This window comes from Hordeum vulgare, chromosome 3H (genome assembly GCF_904849725.1).
Source record: "Hordeum vulgare subsp. vulgare chromosome 3H, MorexV3_pseudomolecules_assembly, whole genome shotgun sequence".
NCBI lineage: Eukaryota > Viridiplantae > Streptophyta > Magnoliopsida > Poales > Poaceae > Hordeum > Hordeum vulgare.
This window is the reverse complement of record NC_058520.1, coordinates 22,802,692-22,818,241: the sequence shown is the minus strand read 5'-3', so window position 1 is coordinate 22,818,241 and position 15,550 is coordinate 22,802,692. Positions and strand designations below refer to the sequence as shown.

The following is a 15,550-nucleotide window of genomic DNA, read 5'->3' as shown; positions in this document are numbered from 1 at the left end:
TTTCAAATAAACATATCTCTTAAACCGTAAATTAACATGTTATACATGAAATTTGATTAGAAAAATGTATAAAATTTGAATATGGTGCTATTTTACATGTTCATTATGTTTAAAATGCAATTTAGGGTGCATCTATTAAGAATTAATATATATTTTCAAATAAATATATCTCTTAAACCGTAATTTTAATTTTAACATGTTATATATGAAATTTGATTAGAAAAATGTGTAAAATTTGAATATGGCGTTATTTTACATGTTCATTATTTTTAAAATGTAATTTAGGGTGCAACTTAATAGATGATACACGATTCATCTTTATTTTGTGCCGGTGTTGGTTGGCAAGGAGCGAGCGAAGGAAAAAAATATAGTCGTTAGCCATGCTATATTTGTATGAAATCCCCTCTTTATACATGTTGCGCGATCTAGGACCATACATATATACCTTATTTTTTTGAAATCCATGCGTACTTACCATCGGACTATACTATCTTTTTATAGTGAATATATAAGCAATTTTGTGATGTACATACACTTATAAATTCATGAACATTATAATTACATGATGGTTTATTTTAAAAATGTTCGAACTATTTGTGTGATAGTCATGAATGTTAATATTGAACTGATAAGTACGATCTTAATTTGTGTTCCATTTGGTGTATGTGAAAGTGATACATATGGCCTTTCTTAAATAAAGTTAATTTATAGGTCGGCCACGTTAGTATTGAACGGCCCATCTAGATGATGCGTGAGTGTAATTACAAGTGCACGCCATCAATATGACGAGTCAAAATTAAAATTAAATCAAAATTAAAATAATAACTTAAATAAAATAAAATGTTTACTCACCGTTACAATGCAGGGGCATTTTTGCTAGTAAGAAAAAAAAAGATGAAGTTGTTTTTACGTGGTGGCCACATGCAACATCTACCGGCCAAATGGCAATCAGAAGCATCATGCATTGCATAGCCCAATACAATATACTAATACTGAATATGCCACATAAATACAACATTTAACTCGCATTTTATTTAACATATACACAAGATACGAAGTTTTTCACACAACAACAAACTCAAACAAGTTCGACATACTCCAGTAGAACCACAGTTTCAACAGAGACTAAGAACCGGGGTTACCCTGAGACCTGCGCAGGAGAAGCTGAAGAACCTGGTCTGTCTCGGCTTGCTTCTTCCTGACTTCCTCCATCTCTTCTTGGGTTTTGGCAATGACCGCGTCGGCCTTTTCTGCCTGCTTCTTCAAGGCGTCGATTTCTTCTCGGAGCGCGGCCGCACCCCGTCTTTCCGCCCTGAGTTTGTCCTCAAGAACTTCAACAGCTGGCGACTTCAACGAGCCTGTGGAACCGACATGGGAGAGTATGTTGGAAGCGAACTCTGCAACTGATCTTGGGGTCTGACCATCCTCAGCAGTCTCTGCCATCATAGTTTCCAGAGCAGCCTGAAAAGTTTCAGTTAGCAGAGTAGGAGAGAAGTTGCATCGGTGGACCATCAAGCAGAGCAACTTTTACATGTTATATTGCACATGAACTTCTTTTGAGTCCAAAAAGTTGACACTGCGAGCTGTATTTATGAAACCGGCAGATTTTGCATCATCCTATTTCTGCAAACCCCACAGTAATCACTTGCACCGTAACGTGTATCCACTTGGGAAAACATGATATATATATTGTAATCACTGGATGATGCTCATTTGAGAAATCAAGAAATGTGTCATTTGCATGCTGTAACAAAGGAAGGTTCTACTGGTGTATCCCTCACAAATAGAAGACCTAGCACCAGAGGGATCAAATTGATTTTCTCCCGTCTGATGGATGGATTTACCCATCTCAACAAAAGTTGCAAGCTGAGATTTCTGGATCAGAGAACAAACAAGAATACTATACGCTAGTCCCATTGGCATGATATTGAACATGAAAGGTACTTTAAGTTGTCAAAATACTACAGAGGGAGAAACAACAAGTTTATGTTGCCATAGAGCATCACTGGATAAAGCAAGCCATTAATTGTCAAGAGAAGAGGATTATCACCTGAAGGCGAATCAAACAGCAGAGTGGACTTTTGGAATCCGAATCCTGGCAAAGAGAGCAAAATGGTCGCATCTCGATGGCAGTTGATCTAGGTGCATCTGGCTCAAATGTTGGAACATCAGGCCCTTCATTTCCTGACGACTTCATACTTTCAGCAAGTTTTGACTGCTCTGCTCCCATTTTTGCCTAAGACATACAGATTCAGATAAGAAACTAGCACTTAGAATCTATAGTAACAAAATGATAAAAGATCAGAATTAACAAGCAAGTAGGAAGGGCAAAGTGTAGATGAATTAACAAATTCCAAAATGTAAATTCAGTAGCTAATCGAGGAAACTATACACCTAGCGTTTCTATCCTAGAAAAAAATAATGTTGTAAGCACATCCAAACAAAGACCCTATTTTTGAATTTTGACTAAAGTTGGAATCCAATATGGCTTGAGAATATAAGTAGTCTAGTAAACTTTTTAAGTTAAACTCTTACCATGATTGTAGCTTTGCATTGGCTGTTTCCCGTCGAATCTGGAGATCCTAAATTCTGTTTGGCGCTGGCATGCTCAGGAATGGATGGGAGTACTTGTGGTGCCATTTGTCTTACTGCAGACATGCACTGCTTACTTAACTTGGCAAATCTCTTCAACAAACTTTCAACTAGAGATGGAATATTGCATCCAGAAAAGGTGCTGTCATTCTTTTCCTTGTGCATTAGTGAAACAAGCAAGGTTATCATGCTTTCCTTCTTTAGTTTGTCAGACTCTGGGGAGACTAGTTCTGTAGAATAGGTCAATATGGGAAAAGCCTCTACTGCATCAGATGACAGAACAACCCATGATTCATCATCATGCTGCACTAAGTCCATCCCATACTGGTCCGCAGACATTTGACTCTCTGATTCACATATGTCAAGTGCCAACGAAAGCAGGTGCAGAGCAGTCACGAGAACATTGTCAGGGGCACGTGATACCGATGATGTGTCGGTGTAAACAGCATAGAAGAGAACAGCATGAACAATTTGAAGGACAGCTTTGGAGGTGGCAATTTTAGAAATACTGCGCAGAGGGCTAAAAACATGAGTCCATTGAGGTAGTTGAGCGCCAAGAGCAGAAACTTTGCAACAACGGTAATATCTCTCTTTAGCAATCTCTAATTCCATCGAACTCCAGCGCGGGTGATATAAGTCCAATTCCTTCCAGAATGCTTCGCGAAGCACATACTTGCCCTGTGATAACCTTTCTTATTAGCGACACATTCAAACATAAAAGTTAAGTTGCAGAAGCATGTAATATAATTTTCAACGATTAAGACCTTTTTCTTTCCAGATGGATCAGAATAAACTGCGAGTGAATCTAGAACAATTTGAAGTTGTTCACTTGACGAAAGGTCACGGGGAAGGGACTTCACAATCTGGCTATGAGTGGCATCTCTAACGGCCAACTTATAAATCAATTCTCTCTTCAAGTTGTCTGCTGTGGGACGCCCACAAAATCTGCGTTCTTTGACTAGTTGAACAAGAAAAGTTAGCATTTCTTGTATAAGAACTGATTCATACCTGAAAAAGCATAAGAAAATTGTTCAACATTTAATAAAAATATTTAGGCAAACTATTAATCTGGATATATGGGGAAAACACTGATAGGAAATGCACAGAACATGGTATTCCCTTGAGGCTGTTGTATCATAACACAGAAAAAGGTTTTTTCTAGAGCAAAAAAAAAAAGGTTGACCAGAACATCATTCAATTGCCCAAATAAAAGAATACAGTAAGCACAAATGATCTTCCATGTGTCACAGCATGTAACAAGATGAGTATTTCCCATCGCCACAGAAGCACAATCAAATGACAATGGTTACCACTACGGAGGTGTTTGGTTTGCAGTTTCCCACCCGGTATCTGATTACATCGCAATCCCATACCGTTAACCATGTTTGCTTCGCTTTGCCTGTAAATAGATCCCGCGTAAACAGGTCCCGGCGTAGTTTAAATCTAATTCCGCCCATCCCCCAGAGTAAAGAAATTACGTTACAGCCAGCGCGGACTCGGGCGACTCCAGCAAACTCTCCCAAACCCCCGCCCAGGCCCCAGCGTAAATAAAGTATGGCTTGGAGCTAGCTCGCTACCTAGACGTGGGGTTTGTCCTTTCTTGCCTGTATTCATTAGCGTTACCACTGTTAGCCAAACAATAATTCATTTTGCCCCATACCGTTTACATTAACAGTGTAAACCCATTGCGTTTACATTTCCATTACACTTCTGGAACCAAACACCTCCTACAACTTACTGGCACTGACAGAGAAAATAGAATGGTGAAGATAAAACTGAGCACACCGCAGACGACCAGATGATAAAATAAGAAGTAATACATGATTACACAAAAAGTATGTTTAAGCTTTAGCAAGTAGGGACACAAGCAAGAAAGTGGTTGACTCGATTATCAGCGAAAACGTACATATATGTACCACCAAGAATTGAATGAAGCAATATGTTAACAGAAATAGAAGTTGGTATGTCATTATAAAACAACTTGGGGGGCTTACTCATTCTGTTCCGTGAGATCCATAGATGTATAATCTGACAAACCAAATCTTTCTTGAATGGTCCTCACAAAGAACTCTGGAGAAGATAATGCACCACAGCATTGAAGCAGAAACAAATCCGACTCCAAGCCCTGTTCAAGCCTGGAAAGATGGGTAAACAATATAACTTCAGCCTTCAGGACTGTAAGTTGAACAGCAATTTATTTGAGGTGAGCAAGAAATTACCATTGCACAGAGCGGTACCACTCAGCACTAAGTACAGCTGCATCTCCGTTCTTACGCCACATTCCAGCACGCACTTGTGCGCAAAATACTCTCAATCTTAATGGATGCTCCATCACAACTGAAGCAAACCCACAAGGCTCACAACCTCCAAGTACCTGAGAGAAGAACTCATTGGACTGCACAACTGAACATTCCTCTGTTTTGGCATCCTCTCCGAAACATTTCTTCATTGCTTCACGCAATAGTAATGAAAGCATACGGTGTAAAGGAATATGAAAAGACGTTTCTTGTGAAGTGACATCAAAGACAACACGTGGCCAGCTTGTCATGTTGAGTATTCCTAGTTCATCAGTTCTTGAATCTGGGTGAGCATATAAAAGGCTGCCATCGGTCAGAGCAACAGCAATGAAATTTTCAGAGTGCAATTGTACATCCGGTACACTACTAGTTTCTTGCATCTTTCCCTTGCCTGTGACGTTACCAACGTGAGGCATCCCCCCTTTACCTATCATTACCATGTTGTCGGGTTCTTGAATAGGAGGATCAATTACTTCATAATAATCTGCAACATCGTCTAGTTGGGATCCTTCATTTACCTTCATGCCCATCTCACCAATATGTTTATCGGATCCACCCCTGATAGCATCAACGGACAACGACTTTCTCCTCAGCGGACCAGGTTCCAGCCAGCTATCAATAGCTTCCAAGCACTGACGAATTAAACAGGCAGCAGGTGATGGTAATTTACTGCTCGAAAAACTCTTTCTGGTACTTAAATTGCATACCGAGTTCTCCTGGGAGATCCTGCCAACTTTTGCAAGCCGCTGGTTCTCAGCACTTTCGATGCCTTTTGTCGCAATGGAGCATACAGTAAAATCAGTTGATTCTTGTTGCCCAGGAGAAGAAAATGCTCCCTTCATCAAAAGATTGTGAATGATCCCAAAATAATGTCCTAGCGTGGAAGGCGCATATAGATTCTCATTCTCATCTTCAACATGAATACTCGTCACTCTCTTCTGAGGATCCATTCCTTGCACAAGTGACAACAGCTTAATCCATGACCTTGTTAGATCAGGTCTCTCAGAAGCAACATACATAGAAACCTCCTCATGTCTCAGGACATAGCGTGCATCTTCCAACAATCTAATAGAAGCATCATACAGATTTACCCATTTGCTGGTCTGCAAATAACAAAGTAGAAACATTCTTGTGACCATATAGCAGTAGCTTTGACAGAATATAGCAGTATGCTCGGAAAGTAACAATATCCCATCAGTGCATAGTGACTTGATAATAAGGCACGAGCATTTAACTTTTTGAGCCACAGAAAGAAGAATCTAAACATACCTGTAAATGACCATCCTCACCAACGCAAGAAAGAAACAGAGCTGTCAAACATTCAAGAAGAATACCCAACAAATTGTGATCGTGCACAAGCATTGTAGTCAGCATAGGCACGGTAAATATTTGGACAGAAAAGTTCTGTATCAGCAGATACTCCCCCAGCACATAGTCATTGCCCCCTTCAATAACTTCAGAAAATGCAACAGGGTAGTACTGTATGAAAACTTTAGCAAACTCATACTTAAAAGCCGGTTCAGCGATAAGCTTCAACAGCAACTCATGCAATTTTTCCACAACTTTCTTGTCCAGTAACATTTCTGCCCTCATCAATGCATCCAGTAGACCAGGGCACTCATGGATCCTTTGGGACACAAAACTTAGAAGGCTTTCACTACACGCGCAGAAGCGAAGCAGCATGTCAGCAATAGAAATCGTCAACTCTCGGGCAACCCTCTTCTTGCAATCATCTGACTTTTCACGAGGCACACATATACTCTCCTTCCAGAACAGCAAGAGCTCGTCCAACACAGGCCCTACGGAACTCGCAAGCTCCTTGGTAAGAGGCTTAATTTGTTCGGCCCCCTTGTGCCTCGAGCAGAACCCTTCAGGCTTCCAAGCAGTAGCATCCCCACAATCACAACATCCACCGCCTGTTTCCATGATGGAGTAATCATGATCCTTGTGATTGCCATTCTGGAAGCATGGAACGCAAATTGCGCATGTGGAGTCACTCTCGCAGGTCCGGCAGCGGTAAGCAAGGCAATTCTGCCCCCATACAGTGCCGCAAACAGCGCGGTCATCCTCGGAGCTAAGCTCCATGTCATGAAGCATTGCATCGGGATTTCTGCCGAACATCATCCACTGCAACCACGACAGGCTCTCACTGTATGCATTGCTGCTGCAGCTACTGTCATCTTTATCCTTCGATGAGTTGCCGGACTCCATTAATTCCGTGCCTGCTGACAAGATGGCCGCCGTGATCTGAGGAATCTTATCATTGTGCTCCTCCAAATACACGAGCAAGCCTTCTTGATGCTGCTGCTCTTCTGGAACTCCACAGATTGCCAGCTTCTGCAGGAGGGAGGGAAACATTGTTAGTACATCAGCTGATTAGTGCTTAATTAGCAGATGTTGGAAGATTTTTGGTTTTTGCAAATGGTACTCATATATATCCTACTGAATCATTGCAACTTTTCATCTATAGATCCCCAATCATAGCATCGAGACCCCTGATTGAGAAAAAAAAAACGTTCTTTACTAAAAAAAAATATGTTGGTGGTGATCAGGCCCAAAGAGGAAAGGACGAAAAGAGTATGGATACACCAAATCGATTCCACCAAGGCGAATCGCGAGCGCTACCGGCGATTAATTCTAAGAACGAATCCCGCACAGGCATGCAGCAGAAGGCAGGCAGGCAGGCAACCGCCGGCACGGGTGGCCAGATAGACCAGAGCAGACGAGAAAAGACGCACCTGCACCAGCTGCGCGGCGGCGGCGGCGGCCCCGCCGTCGTCGATCCCGGCCATGGCGAGCAGCGTCGCCGAATCAAGCCCCGCACGAATCCTCCCCGCAGCCGGCACAGGAACGGAACCCCCAAACAAATTCCCCAACTCACTCTAGGCGACGACTGACTTACTGTGAGTCCGGAGACGATTGAGCGAGCCCGCTACTAAACCACTCCCAAAGCCTCCCCCACCACGCACTCGCTCGCCTCCGGAGCAGAAGTCCTTTTTCCTGCCCAAGTTTTTCTTCCTTTAGCTTTCCTCTGCATTCTTTTGCGGCCACTAAAAAGGCCTTTTTGGAACCAATCCTAGCCGCCGCTGCCACGAATTTCCTAAACGTCTTTCCTCGGCGGCAAAAGGAGTGTTGTGTTGCCCGTCTGTCTTGTTTTCTTCTACTTATGTTTCGGCTTTTCTGGCGACGTCATGAAGGTGGCGGTGACAATGGCATGTTGCGATAAGGTTTTTATGGTCTCACCCTATCATGACGATGGCCGATCCTGTGTCCACGAAGGGTCCATGTAAGTTTATGTCCCTAGATATGTTGTTGGTTCATTTTAGATCTTGATAGTCGATGTGTCTTTCAAGAAAGGAGAGAGAGAGAGATAGAGAGAGCGCTATTGATGACTATTAGTTTTGGTATCTTCTTCCATGTCGTTCTGTGACATGGTCTGGTTTTTCCAACCCTCTAAACCGATGGTGGTGGTGCATTGCAAGCATGTACTACGTGGGATGATGCTTCATCCGATGATGCTTCGGCAGTATCAAGACCTCATCTCAAGGACCAAGTGGCTATTGCAGTCTTACATGTCTGCTATGGCAAGGACGTTTGCAGGTGTCTTTTTTTGCTATTACTTCACTGCAATTTCTAATCTTCGGCAAGCGGCATACCTAGTATAATTTCGACGCAACTTCAGATATTACTGGTTGGTTTGTCTCAAGTTGTGTGTCCATCATACCGGCTTTTGTTTTCCTTTATATTGATCAGATCTAAGTTCCCTTTTAAGTGCATTTATTTAAAAATGATCTCTTTGGATTGTAGGATTTTCGTAGTATGTTTAGAGGATTTGAATCAGCCATTTGGATCATGGGATTGGGGTTACTAAATTTCTATGGAATCCATTCTCATGCCTCCCGTTTCATAGGGACCTACAGATTGAAATTGGAGAGCATGTATCGCCAAAAGCTTCATCTCAACTAGAACTAGAGAGAGGTTGTTGTTCACCAGTCACTATCTTCTTAACATATTCCATCGCTTATATTATCTTTTCAAATACATAGTAGCATTCCTAATTGCCTAGGGAAGATGAAAGTATGTAATATAGTTGTAGCAAGTGACTTGTGTTCTATAATGTGATGTCTTAGTAAAGATTGTCATGTTGTAGTACTTATTTCATTACAAAATTGAACCAATGTTATAGTTGGTGCATGTAGATCTTTTTATGTTGATGCTCTATTTGTATGTTGGTTATTTTGTTATCCAAAATGGTTCATGTAGGTTTATAGTACTAAAATGTCAATAATAAGAATTATTTGCATGTGTGTGTGTGTGTGTTTCCACACGTTTATTATAGATCACTTCTAGTCCTCTCGGTGCGTGTAGTGGTGTATAGAATTTGGGCTGCTTCATGTCTCTGTTCTTCTGTGGTATCTACTTCAGAGTTCCTAAGACATGTCAAACCTACATGTACATGTTTCTGGGTGTGGCAAAGCATGTGTAATCATTTAGTCTAAGCTAAGTGGGTTGAACAACTCGTGCACTAGTCCAATCTTGTTGAACCATTATGACATATTTGTTTAGGCTTTCATTGATTATCAAACCATTGAAATATAAAATTCACCACTGGAATCACCTTGACACTCGGTGAAGGGCAAAAAACACTCAACATACTTTTTTCCAAGTATCACACTCGGCAAACCTACAATCGATAAAGGCAAATATGTATTTTTCCATGTGCTTAGAAAACACTTGACACAAAACAAGTTAATATATGATGTGAATATGGAATGGATACTTTGCCGAATGTAAGGAACACTTGGTAAATTGTAGCGCCATGATACGTCCATTTTGCATCATGCTTTCATGTTGATATTTATCGCTTTTTGGGCTGCTATTACACTTCACGGTACAATACTTATGCCTTTTCTCTCTTATTTTGCAAGGTTTACATAAAGAGGGAGAATGCCGGCAGCTGGAATTCTGGCCTGAAAAAGGAGCAAGTTTGAGATACCTATTCTGCGCAACTCCAAAAGCCGTGAAAATCAACGAGGATTTATTTTGGATTTTATAAAAAATACTGGGCTGAAGAAGTACTAGAGGGGCGCCAGCAGGAGGCCACAAGCCTGCTAGGCGCGGCCTCCCCCCTGGCCGCGCCTAGGGGGCTTGTGGGCTCCCAGCTGGCCCTCTGGCTCCCCTCTTTTGCTATAAGGAGGGTTTCGTTCCGGAAAAATCAGGAGGAGGCTTTTCGGAGGATTCGCCGCCGCCACGAGGCGAAACTTGAGCAGAACCAATCTAGAGCTCCGGCAGGACGATCCTGCCGGGGAAACTTCCCTCCCGGAGGGGGAAATCGTCGCCATCGTCATCACCAACACTCCTCTCATCGGAGGGGACTCATCACCATCAACATCTTCATCAGCACCATCTCATCTCCAAACCCCAGTTCATCTCTTATAACCAATCTCCGTCTCGCGACTCCGATTGGTACTTGTAAGGTTGCTAGTAGTGTTAATTACTCTTTGTAGTTGATGCTAGTTCGATTACTTGGTGGAAGATTATATGTTCAGATCCTTGATGCTACTCATTACCTCTCTGGTCATGAATATGATTATGCTTTATGAGTAGTCACTTTGGTTCCCGAGGACATGGGATAAGTCATGTTATAAGTAGTCATGTGAATTTAGTATTCGTTCGATATTTTCATGTGTTGTATGTTGTTTTTCCTCTAGTGGTGTTATGTGAACGTCGACTACATAACACTTCACCATTATTTGGGCCTAGAGGAAGGCATTAGGAAGTAATAAGTAGATGATGGGTTGCTAGAGTGATAGAAGCTTAAACCCTAGTTTATGCGTTGCTTCGTAAGGGGCTGATTTGAATCCATTAGTTTAATGCTATGGTTAGACTTTGTCTTAATTCTTATTTCGTAGTTGCGGATGCTTGCGAGAGGGGTTAATCATAAGTGGGATGCTTGTCCAAGTAAGGGCAGTACCCAAGCGTCGGTCCACACACATATCAAACTATCAAAGTAGCGAACGCGAATCATATGAACATGACGAAAACTAGCTTGACAGAAATTCCCATGTGTCCCCGGGAGCGCTTTACCTCCTATAAGAGTTTGTCCTGGCTTGTCCCTTGCTACAAAAGGGATTGGGCCACTTTGCTGCACTGTTGTTACTTTTGTTACTTGCTACTCGCTACGAATCATCTTGTCACACAACTACTTGTTACCGATAATTTCAGTGCTTGCAGAGATTACCTTGCTGAAAACCACTTGTCAGATCCTTCTGCTTCTCGTTGGGTTCGACACTCCTACTTATCGAAAGGACTACAATAGATCCCCTATACTTATGGGTCATCAAGACTCTTTTCTGGCGCCGTTGCCGGGGAGTGAAGCGCCTTTGGTAAGTGGAATTTGGTAAGGAAACATTTATATAGTGTGCTGAAATTATTGTCACTTGTTGCTATGGAAACTAATCCTTTGAGGGGCTTGTTCGGGGTATCTTCACCTCGAACGAAAGCACAAAGAGTTGCTCCTCAACCTGCTGCACCTATTGAAAATATTTACTATGAATTTCCTTCGGGTATGCTTGAGAAACTGCTGGCTAATCCTTTTACAGGAGATGGAACATCACATCCAGACTTGCATCTAATCTATGTAGATGAAGTTTGTGGTTTATTTAAGCTTGTAGGTTTGCCCGAGGATGAGGTCAAGAAGAAGGTCTTTCCCTTATCTTTGAGGGATAAGGCATTGACATGGTATAGGCTATGTGATGATATTGGATCATGGAACTACAATCGGTTGAAATTGGAATTTCATCAAAAGTTTTATCCTATGCATCTAGTACATCGTGATCGGAATTATATTTATAATTTTTGGCCTCATGACAGAGAAAGCATCGCTCAAGCTTGGGGGAGGCTTAAATCAATGTTATATTCATGCCCCAACCATGAGCTCTCGAGAGAAATTATCATTCAGAACTTCTATGCTCGGCTTTCTCATGATGATCGCACCATGCTTGACACTTCTTGTACCGGTTCTTTTATGAAGAGAGATATTGACTTCAGATGGAATTTATTGGAAAGAATTAAACGCAACTCTGAAGATTGGGAGCTTGATGAAGGTAAGGAGTCAGGTATGAATTTCAAGTTTGATTGCGTTAAATCCTTTGTTGAAACAAATACCCTTTGTGATTTTAGCGCTAAATATGGACTTGACTCTGAGATAGTAGCTTCATTGTGTGAATCATTTGCTGCTCATATTGATCTCCCCAAAGAGAAGTGATTTAAATATCATCCTCCCTTAGAAGTCAATGTAGTTAAACCCAATCCAGTTGAAGAGAGAGTGATTGCCTATAATGATCCTATTGTTCCCACTGCTTACATTGAGAAACCACCTTTCCCTGTTAGGATAAAGGATCATTCTAAAGCTTCAACTGTGATACGTAGGGGCTACATTAGAACACCTACACCCCCTGAGAAAATTAGAGTTGAACCTAGCATTGCTATTATCAAAGATATCCTGTCCGACAATGTTGATGGCCATGATATTCACTTCTGTGAAGATGCTGCTAGAATTGCTAAACCTCATGCTAGAGACAAACATAGGCCTGTTGTTGGCACGTCTGTTGTTTCTATTAAGATAGGAGATCGTTGTTATCATGGTTTATGTGATGTGGGTGCTAGTGTTAGTGCAATACCTCAATCCTTATATGATGAAATTAAAGACGAGATTGCACCTGTTGAGATGGAACCTATTGATGTCATTATCCAGCTTGCCAATAGAGATACTATCTGCCCTGTGGGAATTGTTAGACATGTTGAAGTCTTGTGTGGTAAAACGAAGTATCCTGCTGATTTCCTCGTTCTTGCTACCACACAAGATAGCTTTTGTCCCATCATATTTGGCAGACCCTTCCTCAATACCGTTAATGCTCATATTGAATATGAGAAGCAAACTGTCACTGTTGGCTTTGAAGGTGTGTCACATGAGTTCAATTTCTCCAAGTTTGGTAGACAACCTCATGAAAAAGAATTGCCTAGTAAGGATGAAACTATTGCCCTAGCTTCTATTGCCGTGCCTCCTACTGATCCCTTAGAGCAATACTTGCTGGAGCATGAAAATGATATGCATATGGATGAAAGGGATGAGATAGATAGAGTTGTCTTAGAACAATATCCTATCCTTAAGAATAACTTGCCTGTTGAACTGCTTGGAGATCCACCCCCACCAAAGGGTGATCCTGTGTTCGAGCTTAAACAGTTGCCTGATACTCTTAAGTATGCTTATCTTGATGAAAAGGAGATATATCCTATTATTATTAGTGCTAGCCTCTCAGAGCATGAAGAAAAGAAGTTACTAAAAAATCTGAGGAAGCACCGTGCTGCTATTGGATATACTCTTGATGATCTTAAGGGCATTAGTCCCACTCTATGCCAGCACAAGATTAAAACTGATGTTGATTCCAAACCAGTTGCTGATCATCAAAGGAGATTGAATCCTAAGATGAAAGAGGTAGTAAGAAAAGAAATACTAAAGCTCCTGGAAGCAGGTATTATTTATCCTGTTGCTTATAGTGATTGGGTAAGTCCGGTGCATTGTGTCCCTAAGAAGGGAGGTATCACCGTTGTCCCTAATGATAAGGATGAATTGATCCCACATAGGATTATTACTGGCTATAGGATGGTGATCGATTTTAGGAAATTGAATAAAGTCACTAGGAAAGATCATTACCCTTTGCCTTTTATCAACCACATGCTAGAAAGACTGTCTAAACACACACACTTCTGCTTTCTAGACGGTTATTCTGGTTTCTCCCAAATACCAATTGCACAAGCTGATCAGGAGAAAACCACTTTTACCTGCCCTTTCGGTACCCTTGCTTACAGACGTATGCCTTTTGGCTTATGTAATGCACCTGCTACCTTTCAAAGATGTATGATGGCTATATTCTTTGACTTTTCTGAAAAGATTGTTGAGGTTTTCATGGATGATTTCTCCGTCTACGGGTCTTCTTTTGATGATTGCCTCAACAACCTTGACCGAGTCTTGCAGATATGTAAAGACACCAATCTTGTCTTGAATTGGGAGAAGTGCCACTTTATGGTTATTGAATGCATCATCTTAGGACATAAAATTTCTGAAAAAGGTATTGAAGTCGATAAGGCTAAGGTTGATGCAATCGAGAAAATGCCATGCCCCACAGATATCAAAGGTATAAGAAGTTTCCTTGGTCATGCTGGTTTCTATAGAAGGTTCATTAAAGAATTCTCTAAGATTTGTAGGCCTCTTACCAATCTCTTGCAAAAGGATATTCCTTTTGTTTTTGACGATGAGTGTGAGGAAGCTTTCGAAATACTTAAGGCCTTGATAACTGCGCCTATTGTTCAACCACCTGATTGGAACCTACCTTTTGAAATCATGTGTGATGCTAGTGATTATGCTGTTGGCGCTGTCCTAGGACAAAGAGTTGATAAGAAGTTGAATGTTATTCACTATGCTAGTAAAACTCTAGACAGTGCCCAAAGAAACTATCTACTACGGAAAAGGAATTTTTAGCAGTCGTGTTTGCATGTGAAAAGTTTAGATCTTACATAGTTGATTCCAAAGTCACTATTCACACTGATCACGCTGCTATTAAGTACCTCATGGAGAAGAAAGACGCTAAACCTAGACTTATCAGATGGGTTCTCTTGCTACAAGAATTTGATTTGCATGTTGTCGACATGAATGGTGCTAATAACCCCGTAGAAGATAACTTGTCTAGGTTGGAGAATGTTCTTGATGACCCACAACCTATTGATGATAGCTTTCCTGATGAGCAATTGAATGTCATCAATGCTTCACGTAGTGCACCGTGGTATGCTGATTATGCAAATTATATCGTTGCCAAATATATACCACCTAGTTTCACATACCAGCAAAAGAAGAAATTCTTCTTTGATTTGAGACATTACTTTTGGGATGATCCTCAGCTTTATAAGGAAGGAGTAGATGGTGTTATTAGACGTTGTGTACCTGAACATGAACAGGGACAGATCCTACAGAAGTGTCACTCCGAGGCCTACGGAGGACACCATGCGGGAGATAGAACTGCACACAAGGTATTGCAATCAGGTTTCTATTGGCCCACTCTCTTCAAGGATGCTCGTAAGTTTGTCTTGTCTTGTGATGAATGTCAAAGAATAGGTAATATCAGTAAACGTCAGGAAATGCCTATGAACTATTCACTTGTCATTGAACCATTTGATGTTTGGGGCTTTGATTATATGGGACCTTTTCCAAAATCCAACGGATATACTCATATCCTAGTTGCTATTGATTACGTTACTAAGTGGGTAGAAGCTATCCCGACTAGTAGTGCTGATCACAACACCTCTATCAGGATGCTTAAAGAAGTTATTTTCCCTAGATTTCGAGTCCCTAGATATCTAATGACCGACGGTGGTTCACATTTCATTCCTGGTGCTTTCCGTAAAACGCTTGCTAAGTACAATGTCAATCATAGAATTGCTTCTCCCTATCACCCTCAGTACAGTGGTCAAGTAGAGCTAAGCAATAGAGAGATTAAACTAATTCTGCAAAAGACTGTCAATAGGTCTAGAAAGAATTGGTCTAGGAAGCTTGATGATGCACTGTGGGCTTATAGAACTGCCTATAAGAATCCCATGGGCATGTC

At 41.3% G+C, this 15,550-nt stretch overlaps 1 protein-coding gene across 2 annotated transcripts; it reads right to left on the bottom strand.

Moving 5' to 3' along the window:
- Positions 1 to 1,010: 1,010 nt before the first annotated feature.
- On the bottom strand, positions 1,011 to 7,916 carry LOC123442682 (E3 ubiquitin-protein ligase PRT6-like). Of its 2 annotated transcripts, none has more exons than XM_045118790.1 (8): positions 7,628 to 7,916; positions 6,159 to 7,226; positions 4,812 to 5,992; positions 4,587 to 4,727; positions 3,357 to 3,600; positions 2,536 to 3,270; positions 2,051 to 2,236; positions 1,011 to 1,461 (listed from the first exon to the last, which is right to left on the bottom strand). In XM_045118790.1, the coding sequence occupies exons 1-8, from the start codon at positions 7,679 to 7,681 to the stop codon at positions 1,126 to 1,128; spliced, it is 3,945 nt and encodes a 1,314-aa protein (XP_044974725.1). In that variant the 5' UTR covers positions 7,682 to 7,916; the 3' UTR covers positions 1,011 to 1,125. The 2 variants fall into 2 exon arrangements, with proteins under 2 accessions (XP_044974725.1, XP_044974726.1); XM_045118791.1 differs by having other exon boundaries at positions 7,792 to 7,915.
- Positions 7,917 to 15,550: the final 7,634 nt, after the last annotated feature.